Genomic DNA, 24,746 nt, shown 5'->3' on the forward strand with positions numbered 1-24,746 from the left:
TTCCACCTGCATAAGAGATGCAGAAATTAATGCTAAGGCTCTGATTATGAGTGCCCTGATTATGGATGGGATAGTTATCATATCCGATAAAAATCGGACAATGAGGGGCAGATTTACAAACATTTTGTGCTGGGTTTGCATCACAAAAATAATTCAAACCCACACAAATTGGTTATTTTGAACTTACTGTCCAGGGCAAAACTTGTTTAATGAGGAATTTGACTGAAAGTAACGCAAAGCAGGGCTTCGTGTTTCTTTGCATTAATTTTCATCATTAAGGCATTCCATGGGTGGAGCTTGGCATTCCCATACACCATTTTGTTACGCAAAAGCCTATCTACTACCAATAGTAGATAAGGGTTAGCACCCAAAAAATCCACAGGCCACAGGAATCTAAGAATACAGGTGCCGGGGAGGCGTGGCTAGCGGCCGTCGGGAATGTTCGCTCACTAAAGCTGCTCCTCACCTGCATATCCAAACATTTCTTCGACCTCAAGTTTGTAGATTCCCAGACTGCACCGGGAAAACAAGCACGACCCTATCCCGCACATGGACATCGCCTGGGGAGAGGTCCCGCTGGAGTTTCAAGTAAAATAAAGGCAGCCATCCCGAGCCAACTTCAGGGAGTCAAGATGGCGAATGTAAAAACAAGGTACTAATTCCGACCTGATCCCGGGACCCTACTCCGAAGCTCGTGACCGGCGCTACTAGGAACGGCTGAACCCTCCTCCCCATCCCCCCCTGCGGGACTGCTGGTAGGCAACGCAGACATGGGACTAGCTGCCGGACATCGCGGCTGGAAACGGAAGGTAAGGACATCCACGGCCTGGGGGACGGCCGCCGTAGATCGCCAAGATCTAGGCACCGGCTTCAGGGCCTGCTCACGAAGCCGCCGGAACCCTGATAAACTGCTGAGCCCTCGGCGATCACCAGGACAGCAGAGGTGAGGAAGGACAGCAGGGTGACCTGGAGGAGGGATCAAGCAGTTGCAGCATCTCTGCTATATACCCAGGGCGGTGCACGCACTAAGCGGACATGGCCCACTCGAGGCCCCTGCCGAAAGGCCTACCTGTCGTGGGAATGGCGCCCCTATTTCACCCGTGACTCACAGCTGGGACAAGATTATCTCACGGAGGTATAAGCAGCCAGTAGGATTGTGTTAACTTTCTGGGCCCCAACAGAAGCACGAGGCTAAGTGCAACGGAGTATTTAAAGGGGACAGTGGGCTTCGGCTGACCAGGTAGTCTCAGGCTATGACCCCAGGGCGGCATCTGAGCTTACTCCACTGATCTGCACTCGTGGCTGTTCTGGGGTGAATTGCCTGACGGCCTTTCCACTGCTGGACCTCTGGTAAAATAACGGACTCCATCTACAGGCCACTACAGGGTGTGATAAGACTGAAATTCAGAAATGTCTTGACTCCTGACCGGCCCTAGATGAGACAACTACAAGGGTCCCATTAAGTGAGAATATTTCATAAGACACCATATTGTGGTTGCATCAGACATCACTTTGTAACCGTAGGCGCTCATCCTGGCTACATGGCGGCATAGCTGCGATTTGGAGACACTTTGATCCGCTTGCTGATCAGTTGACCCACCTGGAACACTGGCAGGCCGACGGAGGACAGTTTTCTCCTGCGGGTGGGCGGCGGTTATTACAGTAGTGCTTCTGTACACATCTCCACTGTCTTCTACGGAATTACCATGGCCAGTACCAAAGGACTCAAACCTCAAACACAAAAGCAACTGGCAAAATTTGCCTGGAACAGGCAGGGGGAAGATGTCTCCGTGACACCTGAAGATGATCCAAAAACCTCGCAACCCCGCCCGTCAGGGAAAACTCCTACCCTTGAAGACGTTATGGAGGCAATAGCGGGAGTACGCACATCCCTAGAGATGCGAATAGACTCCATAAATATCGAAGTAACCCTCCTGCAGGCTGATCTAAAAAAAATGGACTCTAGATTCAGAGAGGTAGAATCCACAACATCGGCCCTCGTCTCCGATACCACCGCACTGCAGCTCACTCAACTCCAGGACCAACAGAAATGGATGGAGGAGCTCCTGAACGACTATAAAGGGAGGGTAAGACCTCTTTGTGGAAGACCTAGTGCTTAACAAACTCCAACCTAAGCGGCTCTCTAGCTATTTCTCCATCGAAAGGGTCCATAGAGTTCCAGGAGGACGTCCAAAGCCGGGAGCCCCCCCCACGCCCCATCATTGCGAGCGTCTTCAATTTCCACGACAGGGACATTATCCTGCAGGTTGCACGAACTGGATCCCCACTAAAAATTGACTATGCCAACATAACTTTTTTCCCTGATTTCACCGTTAAAGTTCAGGCACAGAGATGCAGCTTCACGGCGGTAAAGAAAGCACTTCGGGACAAAGACGTCAAATACTCCATGCTGTTCCCGGCTAAATTTCGGGTAGAATCTGAAGGTAAGACTTGGTTTTTCCTGTCCCTGGAGGAAGCTTGGGAAGGGTTAGATGGATGGCGACAAATAGGAAGGCAGTCGGCTGGCCGCAACAATGAGGGGCCCCACCAATGGCCAACGAGCACCACCTACACTCAGAGAACGACCTCCGGAGGAAGACTCAGATGGAGTATATTGACTTGGGTTATGAGACTTCATAAACCTGGTAGGGTTTCTCTACTCACCGCAGTTCACCAGAAAACTCCAAGACCTTATAGCATAGGGGCTGCACCAATCTGATTACCAATGAACACTGTTACCGGAGCAGGACTTTTCCTTTCAGGCGTATGCCTCACTGTTTTCTAACCTACTAGAAGCCAACATGAGGAAGGGACTGGAATTGCATACATCTAACTATAATATGAACATATTTTGCTAGCTAGGCGAGGAATGGGGGCGGTTAGCCAGGCACCTCACACATGGAAGGGAGGGCGACAGGCACTCTGCCTTTTTGGGGGGTGGAAAGTTCGAATTCCACTGGCAGGGGGGCAGGGAGGGGGGAACTGATGTGGGGAGGGGATTTAGAGGGGTTCTCATTGTTGTTTGTTTCTTTGCACAGAATGTATCTTTGAATATATATCCGCCACCCTTAAGGGCTGACTTACTGTTACCATTGCCAAAGCCGAAGAGATGGGCTAATACAGATTTTGCTAGTACAGTGATAGTGTCCCACCTCTCCTATGGAGGCCGGTCATATAGGCCCCCCAAAGCGCCACAACACGTCTCCTCCTGTTTGCTCTATTTCCTCAATACGTTATGGCATACTCCATAGATACAGGGCTATCAATAATGACGTGGAATGTTAATGGTCTAGGCAGCAAGATAAAGAGGGGAGTGGTCTTACAATACCTTAAGCAACAAGCACCAGATCTAGTACTTTAATAGTTGCAAAGCCCTCCACAGATGGGGATACAAGCTTGTAGCACTTGCAGGGTTTACGTCCGGATCCCGGGGAACGGGCATCCTCATTCGGAAATATTTGGCAATTACACCCACACGTATATGGACAGATCCTCAAGGTAGATTTGCGGTTCTAGAAGCCCAATGGGAGGGTAAATCACTGAATATAATATCAGCCTATCTTCCTCCGGCTCTGGGGAAAGTTGCTTTGCAGGACCTGGGCACAATACTGATTGACCTCCCGCCAGGCACTCTCATATTGGGGGGTGATTTTAATATGATAATGGACTAAACAACCGTCAGACACCCCCCATAACCATCCCCCGACGCAGTACACACCTAGCAGACTTCTTCCAGGCTCTGGGTATGGTGAACATTTGGCAAGCATTAAATCCTGGGAAAGCTCACTTTACACACTACTCCAATGCACATAAAAGTCAGTCCCGGGTTGATTATTTCTTCCCAACCCTCGCAGATATAAGTCACTTTTGACACCTCCAGGGGCTCCCAAGAGGTATTTCTGACCATTCTCCCCTCATGGTAGACCTTTCCTTTCACCAACAGAAAACTCAAGGCCCCATAATCATCAATCCCTGGATTCTTACCATCCCTGACATTAAAGAGGACATCGTTGAGCAGACAGAACATTATTTCGCTGAAAATATTGGATCTGTTGATTCAGCAAATACTATTTGGGAGGCCTACAAGGCAGTAATAAAGGGGCGAGCTCGGGCACTAAAGATTGGATACATCCGGAAATAAAATGAACAATTGACCTAATTGGAAACGGACCTGCTCTTATTAGAAACAGAGCACAGCACTGCTCCAAATGAAACCAAAGCTCACAAACTCCGTAACAAACAACTGGAATATAAAGCTCTAGTGCAGGAAAAAACCCAGGCGAGACTTCTCCACACACGCCATCGCATCTACGAACTCGGAGAAAGGGTGGGGAAAATGTTAGCATGGCTAGAGAGGCGGGATCAGGAGGTAAGATGGGTCCCCGAAATTTTGCTCGATGACGAACGACGAGTAGTAGAACCCTGCGAAATAGCAGAGGTATTCGCGGACCACCTAGAGGCGGTTTATACATCCAAAACCACCACCTCCCCTGCCGATTCCCGTGAACTACAATATGAAATGAACCTCCCTACTCTCTCAGAGGAAGATAGAGATGCACTAGACACAGGCTTAAGTACAGAAGAGATCTGCAAAGCCATCTTCGCCGTCAACTCCGGTAAAGGCAATGGGATCCAACGGTATTCCGATTGAGTTCATAAAGGGAATGGCTCTTAAGGTGGCCCCCCGCCTCAAAAATATGTATGATGAGAGTCTAGAAGAAGGAGTTCTTCCCTTGGACCAAAGGTTAGCCTCATTAGTGGTCATATGTAAACCCGGTAAACCAGCCTTTAGCTGTAGCTCATATAGGCCCATCTCCCTAATCAGTCCAGAAGCTAAGGTGTTAGCCAAACTTCTTGCATCTCATTTAATTGCGGTTCTTCCTTCCTTGGTCTATGAAGACCAATCAGGGTTTGTACCGGGACACAACACAGCCTTGAATATTCGACGAGTTTATAATGTCCTGGGCAGACTGTCATACCTACAAGAAGACGCGGTTATACTATCATTAGACGCCGCAATGGCGTTAGATTCAATAGAATGGCTTTACCCGTTCGAAGTGCTGACGAGATTTGGCTTCGGTCCACGATTCCAACAATGGGTGGCATTGCTCTACACCGAACTATTGGGCCAAGTCCGTGTTAACAATCACACATCGCGTGCCTTTGCCATACGGAGGGGGACCAGGCAGGGATGCACCTTGTCCCCCCTTCTCTTTGCATTAACCTTGGAGCCCCTGGCACATTGGATACGGCAGGATGTCTCTATAAGTGGACTGCGATGGAGTGATGATACAGAGGACAAAATATTGTTATACGCTGACGACATCCTGATATATTTAGCATCACCTCGAGCCTCGATTAATAGTTTATTTAACATCATCACCAATTTTGGCAAATATGCAAGATATACCATCAATTTGGTCCAAATCTGTACTATATGTTTTACATGGCTCCACGCCCCGACTACCTCACGACTATACTATAGAGTTGGCCATTGATGAGCATTTACATTACACCAGATCCCAAAAGGTTCTACGATCATAATCTACAAGGCCCCCTCAAACGCTTGCAAGATGATGTTAAACACTGGAGGTCCTTGCCCCTGTCTCTTTTGGAGAGGGCAGCCTTATTTAAAATGTTAGCACTTCCCAGATTCTTGTACATACTTCAAAATTGCCCAGTTCCCCTCGCAGATATGTATTTTACCACTATTGAAAGTGAACTCCGTACATTTCTATGGGACGGAAAAGCATCACGTATCTCCCTCCGGAAGTTAACAAAGGGGTGGTATGACGGAGGGATTGCCCTACCAGACCTACGTCTCTACTATTGGGCCTCGCAATTGGTGGCGGTTAACCACTGGATCCATGGGTCCCCGGCGAACCCAGCATTCCACCTAGAATGGTACCAAACAGGGCGGGAGGGCTATTTAGGTGCTCTATACGTACGGTCCGAAGAGATTGCTATGTGGGACCCATGTCACAAACGGTTGCTATCTGGCATAAGGCTACTAAGCGCCTGGGATGGGCGAATAAGTTCACAAAAGCCATGCCGCTGTGGTCTTCTCAATGGTTAGGATCGCTGTGTAATCATACAGGGTTTGATAAATGGGATACCATTGGCATAGTTAACATAGGGGACTTGATCGGTAGGGGAAAGCTGCTCACATTTAAAGACCTACAGACCAAATATGACTTAGCGTCAGGTGAGGTCTTCCGATAACTGCAGATCAGACATGCCCTTCTCACTTGCGTCCCGGACTTGTCTTCCCTGCCAGAATCTACCCTTTAGAGGACCGCCTGCTCTCGGAGCCGCTATTGAAGGGAGCTGTTTCTTGTACCTATCGCAAACTCTGTAATAATCTGCCTGACTCTTTCCAAGCTCTCAGAGAGCGCTGGCAATCAGACTTAGGGCCCTTAGTTGACGAAGAGTGGCAAACTGCATTGATGTCCCCAAGGCAAACTGCAATAAATCATCGCTTACGCCTCATACAATTGAAAATACTTCATAGATCCTATCTTTCCGGGGTGCTCCTGGCCAAAATAGGAAACCAAAAAGATGTGCTATGCCTTAGAGGATGCGGTCAGGACCTTTTGCCAAATCCTATGGGACTGTCCAGTCATACGCCCCCTGTGGGATGGTGCCACTAATAAAATGAGAGACACACCGAGCAAACCCATTCAACGGTCACCACAAATGGGGATTCTGAATATATGGGAGGCCACTGATCTGACAGATCTGGAACAACAATGGGTGGCATTGGGATACATACTGGTGAAGCGAGCCATTGCAATGCACTGGGGATCCATCACACGGCCACTAATGGTGGGATGGGTGGCAGAAATGGATCGCTGCATGATTGCAGAAAAAGAGGTTTACAAGCAAAAGGGCTGCCCCAAAAAATGGGATAGGAAATGGGGTAGGTGGAAAACTTACAGAGGGGAAATCTGTACTTCTCCATCAGAAGACATGGCGATGAGAAACACGCGATATGGAGATTTGCCAAATTTGTAACTGTCAGTCATTTCCTAATACTGCCTAGCACTTGTGGGGAGATTTAATCCTTTCTCGCAAAAGATATGGCAATGAGGGAACTTTGTGACAGTAAAGCCTCCAATTTTTTTCGAATAATTATGAGTAATGCATAGGGTGGTGCTAGAATATACATAAATTGTACTTGAATATGCTATTGAACTGTTGTATCTGTGCTTTTTAATTCTAATAAAAATTTTATATATATATATATATATAAAAAAAAAGAATACAGGCGCCATGCCTACCACCCCTCACGGAAGATCACTTCAGTGATGGGCACCTGGACATTTATTAGGAAACTGGCAGGTTCACAAACAACAAACAACGTTATGTTGCAAGTAGATACCTTAAGAAACATTTCCTATTTAGAAACAAACACCAGTGACAAATGCCCTATCCAACTCTGTCCCTTTATATATTTACAGTGTCCTTCAAAGTACACACACCGCCCTGAGGAAGACCTTCCATTTAAACCAGCCTTGGGCCAGTCAAGAAGGTCGAAACACGTTAGCACATCATAAACTGAGGCCAAGAGCCACCGCACACAAGTGATCGGAGCACAAGACACCACAAACTAATGTAAAATTAAGGTTGCTTGGATAACAAAAAATCTATCTTTGATCTGACCTCAACAGGACCTTACCTTATCACTAAAAACGTATGAGGAAACAAGGACAATAAGTCCAAACTTTTAATTCCAGTTGGACACTTGCATATAAATTGTACATAAAATGCCTGTCTGTAAAATGTATTGTCAACCTTTGTGTCATTAATTTTCTTTATTTTGACTTTTCTGTGTTTGTAAAGTTCTAAGTCACATGTAAATATGTATGTCACTGTTCTATCTTAATGAGAAAATAAGATTTGAAATCTAAAAAAACGGAAAAAGATATCATCTCAAGTTAAGTACCTGGCTCATGAGTATTAATTTGATTAAGCCACGTGGGCTTATACCTAAAGCAGGACACAGGAAACACTAGTTCTACCAAAGATCAAACCCCAGTAAGGATCGTTCATTAGTTGAACCAGAAGAAGGAGAATTCTGTAGCACCTTCTTGTTTAAAACATTCATGATTTATGGTCTAGGAGGTACCCTGTTTCAGAAACTTATTATTGATTCCAGCCTCCTAAGTCTACAACTGAATCACTCCCCATTAGGAGACCCACCTTTTGAACAGTGGAATCAACTTGAAAGATGCTTTTAGTTATCCATACATTTCAGACTTCGGATGTGTGCTGCACTGTACAGCAAACATCCAAAGTGGATACAAGTTTGTCTAGGCATAGCATTATGTACTGAAGTGGTACCCTCCAGCACAACACAGTGCGGCAACTTTGGTTGCTGTGCTGTCTTCAGGGCCGGACTGGCTACCGGCGTTTTGGTGTGCTGCGGAGCTTGGGGCTGATTTCACTGCGGTGGGGGCTGATTTAGTTGATGGGGACCTGCGTGTGCTCCTGAATAAACAAAGCAAAATGAATGGTTTTAAGCACGCGCAGTTCCCAGTCAACAAAATCAGCCCCCAGCTTGGCAGCACACCAAAACGCCCGGTAGCCAGTCTGGCTCTGGCAGTCTTGCATGGGTTTTTAGCCAATATACCCCCAGTGTTTGCATTTATTGGATGTCATAATTATCATATATTTGTTTTGGGGGAATACTGTGGATTTTAGAGCTAACTACAACAAAATCCACATTAGGGTAAATACCAGACACTTTTCTCCATTTTAATTCTAGCAGTTTTGACCAAATGAAATTGAAAGAAGGGTGAGTTCTTTATTGCACCTGGCAATTACCAGATTCGGTAAATATCACACAACTGAACTCTCATAAAATATGTATGCCTCGTATAGCTACCATTCTGCCCAAGGTTATCATTTCTTTCTTCTATCTCCCTCATCCCGTCTCTTCTTCATTGATTCTTTCTACATCCTCCTTCCTTCTATTCTCCCATTCTCACCCCTTCGTGTCCTCTTTCAGCCCTATCTTTCTTGCCTCCTATTTCCCTCTCTATCTCCTGTTTTCTTTCCCTCCACCATATTTCTTACATTCCTGCTTTGTCTTTCACTGTCTCCCATCTCCTCACATTCTCTTTTTCTGCATTTTTTTTGTTCATTTTCAACACACACAAGGAGATGATGGACAGAGTGCTGAAACTTTTCAGACACTCACCCCCCAGTCACAAATCTGGGTTGAATCCATCATCGTTCTTTAGCTCACTTCGCCACCCCAGTTCAGACCTGGCTATATGCAAATCAGTCTTGTCCGTCATTTACTTTTAGAGTTTTCTATAGCGAGAAACAAGACCCAAATTAGGGTATCAGTGCGCTTCACAGTGCTGAGTATGACATTTAGTAGGGTAGTGGTTTAGTAAGCGACCCTTGACCTTCCCTGGTAGGTCGCACCCCCCCGCTGCAGCTCCGCCTGCACCCCCACTGTCGCTGTCGCTGCTGCCGCCGGTGAATTCGAGGCCCTCCACCACCCGCAGGCTTCCACCTGCACCTCATCCCTGGTGGCCAGTGGTGGCCTTAGGTTCGTTTTCGCGTGCTGCCTGTTGCTTTGTGCCTGTAACTGTCTGTGCCCCCTGCCCCCCGCTCACCGCTTTGCTTCTGTGCCCCTTTTTATTCTGTACCCCTCGCCAACTTCTGTGCCTCCGTTCTTTGTACCCCTGTGCCTCTGTGCCCCTTTGATTGTGTACCCCTTTTGCTCCTCTGTGCCCCGCGCCGGTCTCCTGTCCTCCGTCCCCGCCACAGCCTCTCCTGCTGCCCCGCCCCCTCCGTGCCCATTCGTCACACCTGTCCCTCGCCTCCCACCTCCCAGCTGCTCCTCCCTCCCCTCCTCCCCATATATGGCGGCTGCTGGCGCGCCAAAGGCGCACCTAAGGCAAGCCCATCTGCGCCCGTCCGCGCCTGGACCGCGCCCAGCGCCAGAACACCTGGCCCCCGCACCAGCCAGGAAGACCACCTCCGCTACGACGCCAACACCCTCATCGCTCTCAACCCAGGAAGAACCCACACCTGCTGCAAGGCCGCCCCAAGGCACACCCACGGCTCCTTCACCTGCCGGAACTGCAGCTTCTCCTGCCTCGAAAGCGCCAAGACACCTGCCGCGACGGAACCCAGCCAGCTTAGATGCATCCTGCTCAACACCCCCTCTGCACACAAACATGCCGTCGAACTCTGGGACCTACTCGACACCACATCACCGGATGTCGCCTTTCTGACCGAAACTTGGATGAACGAAACCTCCTCACCAGAAATCGCCATAGCCATCCCAGTCGGGTACAAGATCACCCGCACAGACCGCACCAACAGGGCCGGAGGAGGAATCGCCATCGTCCACAAAAACATCATCATGGTCTCAACTAACACCAACGACGCCCTCAGCACCGCCGAACACATGCACTTCCAGATCCACACGGACCCCAAGACCACCCTAAGAGGCACCCTTGTCTACAGACCGCCAGGACCCCGGTCTCAATTCTGCGACTCCATCGCCGACCTCATCAGCACGCACGCGCTGACCTCCACCGACTACATCCTCCTCGGAGACCTGAACTATCACCTGGAGAACAACAACGACAGCAACTCCTCCACCCTGATCGACAATCTCACCAACCTCGGACTGAAACAGCTCGTCACGACGCCGACCCACATCGCTGGCCACACGCTAGATGCCATCTTCTCCTCAAGCCCTCACGTCACCTTCAGCCACGCCGCCGAACTCACCTGGACAGACCACCACTGCATCCACTTCTCCTTCCGGAAACCCCTCACACACCACCGCACTCTACAGACCCCCGCCGCTGCTGGGGCAAAGTCTCCCAAGAACAACTACATACAAGCCTCACACTTGACCCTCCGACGAACCCCAACAACCCCGATGAAGGTGCACTCACCCTCGAACGCTGGATGAACGACTGCGCCAACACCATCGCCCTGCTGAAAAACCCCACTAGCAGAGACACCAGCAGAAGAGTCAGCTGGTTCACCCCGGAACTCCTCGACTCAAAACGCACCTGCTGGAACCTGGAAAACATATGGCACAGCGACAAGACGCCAGACAGCCGTGCTGCCCACAAAGACGCCATCCGCAACCACCACCACCTCATCAGGACTGCCAAAAGGACCTCCTTCACAGACCGCCTTGACAACAACTCACACAACAGCAAGGAGCTCTTCAACATCGTGAAGGAACTCTCCAACCCCAGCTCCAACGCCAACGACATCCCACCCTCGCAAGCCCTGTGCGACTCCCTCGCCACCTTCTTCCACCGGAAGATCACCGACATCCATGACAGCTTCAGACCCTGGATGGCCCCTGCCGACCACACCGCACCGAACCCACCGCATGTCACCGTCCACGACGCCCTGACAACCTGGGCCAACGTGAGCATCGAGGACACAATCAAGACCATGGGAACAATCCACTCAGGATCCCCATCCGACCCTCTCCCGCACCACATCTTCAAGAAAGCCAGCAATTCCATCGCACCCCACCTGCACAAAATCATCAACCTCTCCTTCGAGACCGCCACCTTCCCTGAGAACTGAAAGCACGCAGAGATCAACGCCCTACTGAAGAAACCCAAGGCGGATCCGAGCGACCTCAAGAACTTCCGACCCATCTCCCTGCTTCCGTTCCCAGCAAAGATCATCGAGAAGATAGTAAACACCCAGCTCACCCGTCCCCTCGAAGACAACAACATCCTGGACCCGTCCCAATCAGGATTCCGCAGCAACCACAGCACCGAGACCGCCCTCATCGCCGCCACAGACGACATCAGGATCCTGCTAGACAACGGCGAGACGGCGGCCCTCATCCTCCTGGACCTTTCCGCCGCCTTCGACACCGTCTGCCACCGCACTCTACGCACACGCCTCCACGACGCCGGGATCCAAGAGAAGGCCCTGGACTGGACCTCCTCCTTCCTCTCCGGCACAACTCAGAGAGTCCGCCTCCCCCAGGTCCGATCCGATGCCTCCAAGATCATCTGCGGCGTCCCTCGAGGATCTTCCCTCAGCCCGACGCTGTTCAACGTCTACATGGCTCCACTAGCACGCATCGCCCGACAACACGACCTCAACATAATCTCCTACACTGACGACACTCAGGTGATCCTCTCCCTCACCAAGGACCCCCTCACCGCCAAATTCAACCTCCACCAGGAAATGAAGGCCGTCGCAGACTGGATGGAGGACAGCCGCCTCAAACTGAACACAGACAAGACGGAAATCCTCATCCTTGGGTCCAACCCCTCCGCTTGGGACGACTCTTGGTGGCCCACATCACTGGGGTCCCCCCGGCCCCCACCGACCACGCATGCAACCTGGGAGTCATCCTCGACTCGAAACTCTCCATGACCAAACAAGTCAATGCAGTCTCCTCCACCTGCTTCAACACCCTCCGCATGCTCCGCAAGATCTACAGATGGATCCCGACAAACATGAGGAAAACAGTCACCCAGGCCCTAGTCAGCAGCAGACTCGACTATGGAAACGCCCTCTACGCCGGAGCCTCGTCCAAGCTCATCAACAGACTACAAAGAATCCAGAACACCTCAGCACGCCTGATCCTCGACGTCCCGCGCCGCGACCACATCACCCCCCAGATGAGGAACCTGCACTGGCTCCCAGTTTACAAAAGAATCTCCTTCAAGCTCCTGATCCACGCACACAAGGCACTCCACAAAACCGGCCCAGCCTATCTCAACAGTCGACTCTCCTTCTACGTACCCAACAGGAAACTCCGCTCCGCTGACCACACCCTGGCCACGGTCCCACGCATCCGGAGAACTATTTCCGGAGGCATATCCTTCTCCCACCATGCCGCCAAGACCTGGAACTCCCTCCCCCTCTACCTGCGACAAACCGAAGACCTGCTGACCTTCAGGAGACAATTCAAGACCTGGCTCTTCGACCAATAGCAGCAGCTCCCTCCCCCCCCCCCCCCCAGCGCCTTGAAACTCTCACGGGTATGTAGTGCGCTTTACAAATTATTGATTGATTTCATTGATTGATAGGGTCCTAACAAATAGAGATCTGGCATATATGAAGAATGGAGAAGTACAATTTGATAAAAACATGCCAAGTAGACATAGGTAGTTCAGTTCGGAGCATTAGGACAAGTTCAAATACAAACAACTCATATTTAGTGAGGCAGTCCTCACAAGGTATCATGGAGACGAGTTGGAATAATGGATGCGTAAATTGTAAGCAGGGATGTAATCAAAGGTAGAACTTCCGCAGGAGTCAGAGCTTGTGATCGAAGAAGTGAGGAGAGTCACTCTAAGAGACGGACAAGTCAAACGTTTATCTGTTGAAGATTTATGAGGTGGGCGAAGAATGCTGAGGATTTAAAGGAGAAATTTGAATATTGTCGTTGGAGAGATTCTTCTGATGCTCGGTGGGAGAGAATTCCAGATTCTTGGTGCAGCTCTGGAGAATGCTCTATCCTATGGTTTTTTTTTTTTTGCTGAAGCATGAAGTTTTTATGAGAATATTGTCAGAGATCCTAGTGAGTCTGTTTCCTTCAGATATCGTACGTTTTTTGGGCTAGGTATTGAGGGGGGTTTTGTAGTGTAAGGCTTAATGTGCCATGCAGGCCATCTTTAGATGTATTCTCGCTTCGTAGGGCAGCCAGTTGAGTGCCTTCAGGTGTGGCGAGATGAGGTCAAATTTTCTAGAACCTGTTAAGAGTCATTCGGCTGTGTGGCGACAGGCTTAAAAAAGGAGCTGTTGAGATCTTGGAAAGTCTCGATAAAGTTGAACATCCGTATTCCAGCCTCGAGATGACTAATGCCTGAACTGCAGTTTTGAGGTCCGGATTCTCAATGAATGGTTTCATTTTTCTGAGATAGCTGAGGTGAAAGCAGATATTTTTAGCTAGCATGTTGATGTGTGTTTGCATATTTATGTGCTTATCCAGCGTGATTCTAAGTAATTTGGTGGAGTCCACTAGGATTGTGGTACAGTTTAGAGCAGTGATCATCTTGGTCCAATCCTTAATCAACTAAGAGATTTTTTGCGGGGAAATTAGAGGGAATTCAGTTTTTTGGAAGTTTAACATAAAGTAGTTTGTGGTTAGCCAGTGGACAGTCTTTTCAACAGCTTGATTCATCATCTTGATCTCTTCAAGGAAGTGACCTTGATATACAAGTGTCGGTCATCTGCGTACATGTAGAAGAAGATATTCGCCTGCTGTAATAAATCAGTTAAGGTTTCGACTTTGAGGTTAAATAGCGCCACGGATAAAGTAGAGCCTTGTGGTACTCCTAAAAGATTAGGAGATGTAAGAGATTTTTATTCAACATAAACCTTTGCGTCCTGTTTTCTAAGAGGAATTTGAATCATTGAAGGACTGTGCCCGATAGACCCATCCTGTTTTCTAGCCTCTCCGGTAGTTTGCCGTGCTTAACAGTATCGAAGGTAGATGAGAGATCGAGCAGCACTAGCAGACACGTTTTATTACGGTCGAGAGCGAGTAGGGCGTTGTCTACAATATGTAGAATTGCTGTTTTGGTGCTGTGCCTGGGTCTGAATCCTGATTGGCAGTCATCCGGTAGCTTGAAATCTGTGATGTGTTGGTTTAATTGTTGTTGAACACATTTTTCCTAAACCTTGGCTAGCATGGGAATGCTGGTCATTGGTCGGAGGTTATTGGGGTCAGAGGGGTTTTCTGTATGTTTTTTAAGATGGGGTGACTTCACCAACTTTTAGGCAATCTGGGATGGAGCCTTGCGAGAGCGATTCATGGATGATTTTGGTCCAGAGAGGTGTGTTGATATGGTAGATAGGAGATAGGCATTTGGAGAAGAGCGGGTCATTGAAGTGGTTATTGGGTTTGATAGTGATAAGGTTTTTGTAATATCACTGAGATCATGAAGTTTGAAGGATGACCATTGAGCGTTACTTTTTGGCGATCACCCTGTGCCAGTCCGTACTGCCAAGCCAGGTCTTCCCTGGACCGGAAACAAGCATCCTGGAACTGGTTTCAGGGTAACAGCCCTCATCACCCAGGCTAGCTTGAATCCAGTGGCAAAGTGAGCAAGGGACCCACATCTTGGCATACCCTGCCAACTTAGGGCGAACAAAGCAAACACAAGGAGATGATGGACAGAGCGCTGAAACTTTTCAGACACTCACCCCCAGTCACAGATCTGGGTTGAATCCATCATCGTTCTTTAGCTTACTTCGCCACCTCAGCCCGAACTGCCAAGCCAGGTCTTCCCTGGATCGGACCTGGCTTGGCAGAGCGGGCTGGACTGTTCCCTTGAGGCACAGGATCAAGACTGATTTGCATATGGCTGGGTCTGAACTAGAGTGGCGAAGTGAGCTAAAGAACGATGATGAATTCAGCCCAAACCTGTGACTGGGGTGAGTGTCTGAAAAATACCAGAAAAAAAGCAAGGAGAGCGATTGTATATGCAAAAGTAAATAAAATGAAATACCTTATGTTGAAATACAATACTACTAATGTAATGTATTAATACACTCTCTCTTGTTTTATCTAAAAAACTGAATTTTTAGTAATGAGCTTCAAGGTTTGTGTAAAGTGTTTTGTCTATGTCTTTGGTACCACGTGATGGTAACAAAACTTTTAAATCTATGTTGGAAGTTTGGCTCTACATGTGATCACGGCTGGGGAGTCTGTTAAAACACGTCATAGGCCTAAGTCTGCTATAAGAATTTGAAGGAATAAAACCTTGGAATGCTGTGTCGTGTTCTGGTGGGAGGAGGTGACGCGCTGGTTCTGTTTTTGGTAGTATTATGTTATATGCATGTTTTCTTCATTTCTTTTTAAAACATGCTTTTACGGTTCTTCTACTACACTTTTCATGTGTCACTGTTTCTAACGTGTGCAAAATGTACTTTTAGCTTTTGGTTCTTTAATTTGTGAATGCGTCATGTTTTATGGTTTTTATAAATCATGTTACATCATGTCACTGTATTATATGGGATAAAGTACCCCCTGCCGTACATGATAAGATAAGGATTTTAAGTCACCTCGGAGTTCCATAACCTGATAAAGGAACTTGTCCTTCGGCTTCGTTCCCCTATATCCTTATGGAACTCCTCAATTACATGCAATTTTCTTATTAATGTACAGCAGAGGGTACTAAATCTCTAATATAATCTAGAAGGAGCACATATAGTAATAACAAATTATTTGGGGGGGCTACATTAAAAACTTGGTGCACATCCCCATGAGGCCCTAGAATGCTTTTCACATTTCTAAACAAACTAACGCATTGCTGGAAGGTGCATGATAAAGGTATTCAACATTTGGGAGCCAAATTGATTCATTTGTAAAAGAATAAAGAAAACATTTTCTCAAACGCTTACCTTCGGAGCTGCCGAAAGACAAGATTGCTGAATACCAAGGCTTTCTAGTCTTGATTCCAACTCATTCCTCTATCTTTCACCATTGTACACTTTCTGCCCCAGTATCTCACTCTTGCAAATTCTTTGTCATCCCTGCTTTCTCCCTTTACCACTGTTTTACTGTCTTTCACTTTCTGCTTTTTCCCTTTTTTTGCCTTTTTCTCTATCATTCTGGGTCTAAGTCAGATGATGCGAAAAAAAGTCCCGTTCCCAAAAGATAAAGTGCTAGGGCTAGTGGGACCCACTTGCAAGCATTGACTCAAATTAAGCACTGGAAATATGGGAGCAGAAACAAATGATGTCACAGGCATATAATTTTGAGGATGTTACTAGTTTAAGCAGAGAAGTGGTACAACCTCTCAAGAAGTTGATGATGGGAAGATGATTATGGGCCAAATATACTAATGTTTTTTGCAATCCAACTAATTCTCTATATCAGAGGCTTTGCAGCCGCTAAAGTAATTTTTGAAGTGTACTAAACCCATTAAAATGTTTCTGAATTCCTAAATGAGTTTAGAAACGGATACCAATTTGTAATTAGGAAGGGGTGTGTTTTCGGCATCCCTTCCGAAGTCTGAATTGATGTCCTCTGTTTCAATGGTAATTCCAGTTGAAAACAATTAATAAATTGCCAGCTCCGAAGTTAAGGTGACAACCCATTCTCAAAGGTAAGTGGGTTCCTTTTGGAGGCCTTGCCTTTGTGAACTGATGTGGTAGCTGCTGGGGTTGTGGAAAGGGGCCCAGGGACCACTGCCAACTCTCACTAAACTTTGTCAAAACTGAATTTCTATTTTTAAAAGCACCTCTGTTTCCTTTAATAAAATCAGACTGCTTTAAAATTTAAAAAAAGTCTTCAGTTTTAAAATGCAAAGACATGCATGGTGGTCTGCTGTCCCTTGCAAGCAAGGGAGTAGCTAGAAAATTAAAATAGCCCCCACTTGTAACTAAAGCACTCACGCCACCATTCAAGCAAATGAACCAGGTGTACAGAATGCTCCCTGGAACAGCTTCCTTGTCTCTTCCAGCGATCCATCTATCCATTCATTCATTCTTCCACCCTTTCATCAACTACTGTTATCCACTATTTCACCCTTACGTTATGTCACCCATTCCTTTCCCATGCCATCCTTCATTTATCCATCTACCCAATGTGCCATCCATTCACTCTGCCATCCATCCTGCCATTCGTCCATCTTCTCTGCCATGCAGTCACTCTGCTATCCATCCATCCACTATGTGATCCATCCATCCAGATACTCTGCCATCCATCCATCCACCCACCCACTCATCCATCCATCAACTCCGAAATCCATCCATTCAGTGTCCACTCTGCCATCCATCAATTCACTCTGTAAATCATAAATCATCCATCCATCTACTCTGCCATTCTCAATCGAACCATCCATCCATCCAGTCATCCATCATCCACACTGCCATCTATCAATCCACTCTGCTGTTTATTGATTCATTGATCCTGGACAAAGGACCTGAAAACTTTCATTATAGAATCCCGGGACTGGTTAAGGGAAGTTGAAGCAAACTCAAAACAGATGATTAATGCTTATAATGATAGGACACCGGGGATAGGGATTCAACATTACTTAATTCAGGTTACAAATACAAGACACAGATTTTATCTACTAGATTAAAAATGGGAATAGCCCACTTTTTAATAGCTTTTCTATCCATGGGGAAGTGGAAAGGAAACCTCCCAAAGTGTCCTGGCGACGGAAAGTCAGACCAGACAACTTTGCATTTTATTTTATTTTGTGATTTTCGTAGAGATCTAAGGATGAGCATATTAGAACCGCTGTTTTTAACCTCTTCTGTGCCCATGACGAGATAGTCTCTTCATGGAGCACGGTCGCGCTGTGCCCATGACGAGACTATCTCGTCATGAAACCCGCCCACTAAGGAAACGCCCGGCACAGGAGGGGGAAAGGGCGTGGCACCGAAGGGGTTAAAGGAAAAACTTTTTACATACAAAATTGCTTTTGAGTATATCTGTAATCTATCTGTAACCTAGGAAATATTAGAGTTTGTAATGCAGTGGCGATTTATATCCAGAAGGCAATTAGAATAAGGAAAAATTATTTACATCTCGAGGCCCTTATATATGAAGAAGATAGGATGCATATTGATAATTTATAATTTGGGCACAAGTTATGCTTTAGATTGTATACCTTGTGTCAAGGTTTGCAGATTGGATTACTGCTTCAGTCAGCGCTCTTTCTGCTCCAGGTCAGCCTAAACTGAGGAGAGAGTCCCCTTCCAAGCCTTGGTTTACTTCTGATCTGAGGACTTTGAAACATGCTTGCAAGGTATTGGAGAGAGCATGGCGTTCTAGCGGCTATTCCCCTATACCCAAACTTGCACTTAGAGCCAAACAAAAACTTTATTATGCGGCCATTGGACTGGTCAAAGGCCGGCACTTTTCTGATCATATTGATATGGCAAACAACAATTCTAAAGAAATATTTTCTATTGTGAAGAGTTTTGTGTCTCCCAGTGCCCAGGCTCTGGTGGTACCCTCATCGGTTACTTGGTGTAACACCTTAGCTAAATTTTTCAGGGACAAAATAGTTAGTATACAGGACTCCTTTTCAACTGTTCCCAAGAACTCTACTCCTACCTTGCTGGGGAAGCAGATGATAAAGACTACTTCCATCTTTTCTGTATTTAAACCTGTTGATCTGCTTTGTACCCTTAGAATTCTTGAGGCACTTAAATCTGGATCACCTAAGGATCCATGTGCAGCTAGGCTTCTGTCAGAGGTGGCAGACTCTATTAATTTTGAAGTTATCCTTATCCTTAACAAGTCACTTCGCGAGGCCTGTGTCCCATTATCATGGAAGCAGGCACTGATCCTCCCCCTCCTCAAGAAGCCTTCTCTCGACCCTCTGCTCCCTGAGAACTATCGTCCTAACTCGCTCCTGCCAAGTTTGGCTAAAGTATGCGAGAAGGTTGTCACGTCTCAGCTTACCAACTATGTAGAGGTGTCTGGTTTGCTTCATCCAGCTCAATCTGGCTTCCGTGCCTCTTATAGCACAGAGTCAGCATTGCTGGAGGTGACTGAGGCGGTCCGGGAGTGTTTGGATGCCGGCGGGAGAGCAGCTTTGGTAATGCTTGATCTCTCTGCGGCATTCGAGACAGTGCCGCACTCTTTACTCCTCGATCGCCTAGAGGAAATTGGTATTTCGGGATCGGTGCTGTGCTGGATTAGATCCTTTTTGGAAAAAAGGTCGCAGCAGGTTTGGCTTCCACCTTGTGCCTCCGTGCCTATGCAGCTGACAACCGGTGTACCGCAGGGGTCATCACTTAGCCCTCTTCTTTTTAACATCTATGTGACGCCGCTGGTTTACCTTGCGGAGTCACTGGGGGCCAAAGTGATGGCTTACGCAGATGACACTCAGCTTCTGTTTTCCTGGAAGAAGGGTGACGACTCGGTTGGGGCGGCGCAGCACTGCTTGTCCGCCGTGTTCCACTGGCTGGTGAGTGCACAATTGAAGTGCAATGAAGAAAAATCTGAAGTGCTTTTGTATGGCTCGTTCCCAGTGGACTTCAGGGAAAGGCTATGGCCTCCGGGTTTTCCTCGACCCACTATGGGTAAGGGCACCGCAAAAACCACGGTGTCTGGTTTGATGAAAACCTGATCTTTTCAACACGAGTGAAGAAACTGGTAGGAACTTGCTTCAGCACTTTGAAAATCTTGAGGAAGTTTCTCCCTCTTTTGCCTGTCAGTGCCAAGGAAACTGTGGTCTGGGCTTTGATTTTATCCCAATTGGATTATGCCAACGCGCTTTTGGTTGGTAGCCCAGGCTACCTGGTAAAGAAATTGCAAGAAGTCCAAAACTCAGCAGCCAGACTACTTTTGGGACTCTCATCTACACATAGTGTTCGGATCCACTTACGTAGCTTGCACTGGCTCCCAGTTGAATCTCGGTTGAAATGTAAGATGTTATCTATTGCACATCGGGCCCTTTATGGTTTAGGTCTTCAAAAAAGATTTGCTTTCTATAGACCTAGCAGACAGCTTTGCTCCTCTGACCAGCTGCTGATGCAGATTCCTAGGTTTAAGTGTCAAAGGCTTGGCGGGAGTTCTTTTGTCCGTAAAGCCAGCCTGGCTTGGAATGTGCTACCGTTGGCACTCCGTGGCACTCAGGATCCATTGCTTTTTAGGAAAAATCTTAAAATATTGCTCTTTTAGTTTCTGACGTGTGTGCAGTTTACTTTTTTTTCTGGAGTAAGCGCCGGGACACTTTGAGTAGCCATGCACTTTATAAATTAAACATAACATAACATAACATAACCTTGTATATGACACTTTATGTATAATGCCCATATTAGACTTGCTACTGGAACTCAAATGCATTTTATTGTACTTTCTTGTGATAGAATGGGAAAATGTTTTGTTTTAGAATGCTTTTATGGTTGTATACTTTTTTAACTGAAGAAAGTTTGATTTGGTTTGACTCATTGATGCATCCATTCACTCAACCACTCTGCCATCCTTCCAGTCTGCCATCCATCCAGTCTAACATCCATCCACTCTGACATTCATCCATCAATCCACCCGCTCTATCATCCATTCATCCTCTCTGCCATCCTTCTAGCCATTCTTCCATCCATTCATTCACTCTGCCATGCACTCATCTATCCTTCATCCATCCATTCATCAACTCTCCCATTCATTCTACCATCCATCCACTCTGCCATATATCCATTAGTCCATCCAGTCTGCTATACAACCATCCATTCATCCACTGCCATGCATCAATCCATTCTTCCATCCATCCATTCTGCCATCTATCAATTCACTTTGAAATCCATCCGTCCACTCTGCCATCTAATCATCCATCCACCCATCCTTCAACCATCAACTCTGCCATCCATCATCTACACATCCATCCATCCATCTACTCTGCTATCTAACCATCCATTCATTCACTTCAACATGTATCCAATCACTCTTCCAGCCATCCATCATCCACTGTGCCATCCGTCCATCCACTGTGCCATCCAGCCATCTATTCACTCTACCATCCAGCACCCTGCCATCCATCCATTCGCTCATATTTTCTCCTACTCATCCATCCATCCATTTACTCTGCCATCCTTTCGTCTGTCAATCCATCAATCCATTCATCCATCCATTTACTGTGCCATCCTTTGACTTGTCTATCCATCCCTTTACTCTGATATCCTTTCACCTGTCCATCCATTTATCTGTTCACTCATCCATCCATCCCTTTACTCTGCCATCCTTTCACTTGTCAATCCAGCTATCAATTCACTGACTCATCCACCCGCCCAACCCTTTAACTTGCCATCCTCTCACCTGTCTATCCACCTATCATTCAATAATCCTTTCGCCCACTCATTCATCCATGTACTCATGCATCCATACCTTCTTCTTTTCACCCTTCCGTTCAATATTCCTTCTTTCTTTCCCTGTTATGTTTACCCAATTGCATTTTTTCCCCTGCTCCTGCTTGCTCTTCTATTGACACTGTATTTAAGCGTTAATGAGGAGCTCTTGTCTGCCAAGTTGCAGACAGAAGACACCCATAAAGAAGCCCAGCCCCGCTGTAGCTGCTTGAGTGGGTAGTGATAGGCGCCCCTGCTTGCAAGCCACCATCCCTGTCTTTGCAGTGAATAGGAGGGAGCTGTAATTTGTGACCTGCCTAATGAATATTAATTGGGCAGATTCTTCTGTGACTTCTGCTCCGATTCAGCATATAGTTAATACAACTATGTGTACATAGATCAGTTGGGCAATCGCAAAAAGTCAGGAGGCAAATTTGTGATGGTGGCGATGGTTGATCGCATAGACATGAGAACCTGTTTTTACAAGACAAAGCTGAAACACAAGCAAATGTCAACATCAAGGTCTCCAGTTTTAAAAAGCTGAATATTAGATACAAGAATGGATGGCTGGAGAACAACATCTTTTAGCATTAAGCATTCATGAGTGTGAAACTTTAATGGTGCCAGTGAAATGTTTTGATAGTAACACGTTTTTTTTTGTGGGTGGAATTTCCCATAAGCGAGAAGTTTTGCAGGACATTTACATTTTTCTTGTAAAAATGTTTTTGCATAATAATTCTTTTGCAAAAACGTAGGTTTTACAAATACTCCCAGTACATCTTTCTACTCAAAAGCATTTCTAGAAGTTTTCAATAGCTATTTTTTTTGCGGCACCCCTATTTGAGGAGACGCTTGATTTTATAATCTTGCAGCTGGTACACAAAATAAAAGATGAATATATAATCCTGTTAGTAGACTAAAATGCCGTAGGTGCAATAATAAAGAACAAACGCCACATCTTCCAGTGCTTTGAATATGGCTGAACCTGGGTTCTGGCCTCAACATCTTTCAGACCCGCTTCGAGACCCTGTAATGATCATCTCTTGCCACCTGCCAGACCACTATAAATCATCATTTTGCATTTCTAAAAAAAAATAACATTCCCATAATATATTCCGGCACCTAGAACTAGTACCTAAAGCCTGTTGAGCAGCAGCAGCCGGCACAGGTAAACGCAGTGGAGCCGCGGGGCGGGATGGGAAGGGGGAGATCGACAGACAATGGAATAGTATTAATTGAATAAATAAATAACACCATTCCGTCGTATGTGGGCTCCCCCCCCACCCCCCCACCCCCCCGCCCCCGACCGCGCCCTGCTCTACCCACCACCCTAATGCGCTTACCTGTGCCGGCTGCCGCTGCTGTTGACCTCTAATTGCTTGTTAAGTTGGGCATTTAATTCATTTTTTTCATTGATTTGTATCACCTTAGGCATGTCACCAAGGCCGCTTTGCGGGCCTAGATGAGCAGAGATAGGCTCATTGGTCCTTTCCTGGAGATAGATGGTGGGGTGGGACAGGTGTAAGGCTTGCATGAAAGTCGAAGGTGGGTGGAAAGCAAACGGAAAGGCCATTTGGTTGAGAAGGGACCAAGAAGGGACGTGGCGCTCACAACGGAGCCTGGCCATGAATTAAGTGTCTCCTGGAAGAGACTGATTTCCTGGGTGATGATTCTCGGTTTGTGTCTATAGCAGTTCAACAGGCTGGGCTCCTCAACGGTGCCGTGATTGATGGGGAGCCAGCAAAAGGACTGCAGCAAATAAGAGCTACTATCCCATCAGAAACAGTGCTCTGTGCATAGTGCTTTTCTGCAACAACGAACATACAATGTGTAGACACATTTGTAAATGATATACCAGGGACGTCATACTCTGGATCACAAGCAATGTATTTGTAGACAGCCAAGTACTTCCATTCTACGCGTGCTGACGCCATGATCTGTGGAATATTGCAAACAAATGTATTGCACATTGAGAATGTGAGGTTACACATCCTACAAGTTGTACTTTAATATGTTTGCTACGCACGTGGCCTAACATTTAACAGAGGGTTAACACTGAAAGATATCCTTCACACTTGACTTTTCTTTTATTTTTGCTTTTAACAGAATGACGCAGTTGAAGCAAAGACAGAGGAATCTTTACTCGACCTGGACTTCGACCCTTTCAAGCCAGAATGTGCATCTCCAGGGATTGCACAGACTCATTCGCCTATATCGCAAGTATGCATTGGGTTCTGGGCAATCCACAATCTTAGAATTGCATTGTAAATTGATATCATCAAACTGTAGTGAGGAATCCGTTTCTTCTGCGTCTTTACAAACTATAGAAAGCCCCTATTGTACTCAACCCCCTTGCATGTCGAAAGGTAGGAGGGAAGCAGTCTAAGAAGTGGGAGCTGTAATGCTGCCGCTTGACACCTTTGGCCCTAATTACGATGTCAGTCAGACCAGTGTCCAACCAACATCATAACAGAAACGGGACCGCCGACAAGGAGTCCGCGGTCCCGCTTCTACTATTATGATGTGACCGCCTTCACGGCTATCAGAAAGTGGAAAAATGAAGAAGGAGCAGCTGGCTCATAGATGACTGCACCACCAGAACTAGTCACTTAGTTGTAAGAAGTATTGCTCACCTCAAATGGTCTGCTGCTTGTAGACCATGAAGATAACTATGTTAATTAGTTGGATGAGAGGCAATATATGGATACAAGCAGTATGGTACACATAAACACATCAATAACGAGCATATGCAGATAAATATTTTCTGGTCTTTTTTTTATTTTCAGGTGTGCTTCATATGTAAGAACCAGCCAACGTGTTTCGCCCAAACATGGGCTTCATCAGGGAAATAGCATGGAGGAATGTGATATTTCCTCAGACTCTGGGTCAAGAAAGATTAACCCCTTCAGTGCCACGCCCTTTCCCCCTCCTGTGCCGGGCGTTGCACTAGTGGGTGGGGTTCATGA

The 24,746-nt window shown here is 46.8% G+C and overlaps 1 protein-coding gene across 11 annotated transcripts in view; it reads left to right on the forward strand.

The window, feature by feature from the left end:
- AMPH (amphiphysin) overlaps positions 1-24,746 on the forward strand; it is a 951,873-nt gene that overhangs the window by 720,750 nt on the left and 206,377 nt on the right. For all 11 annotated transcript variants that reach the window (XM_085607441.1, XM_085607443.1, XM_085607442.1 and 8 more), the window contains exon 12: positions 23,887-24,000. In XM_085607441.1, the coding sequence (XP_085463567.1) occupies positions 23,887-24,000 (114 nt within the window). The remainder of the gene's footprint in view (positions 1-23,886; positions 24,001-24,746) is intronic.

This window comes from Triturus cristatus, chromosome 5_2 (assembly GCF_964204655.1).
Source record: "Triturus cristatus chromosome 5_2, aTriCri1.1, whole genome shotgun sequence".
Lineage (NCBI taxonomy): Eukaryota > Metazoa > Chordata > Amphibia > Caudata > Salamandridae > Triturus > Triturus cristatus.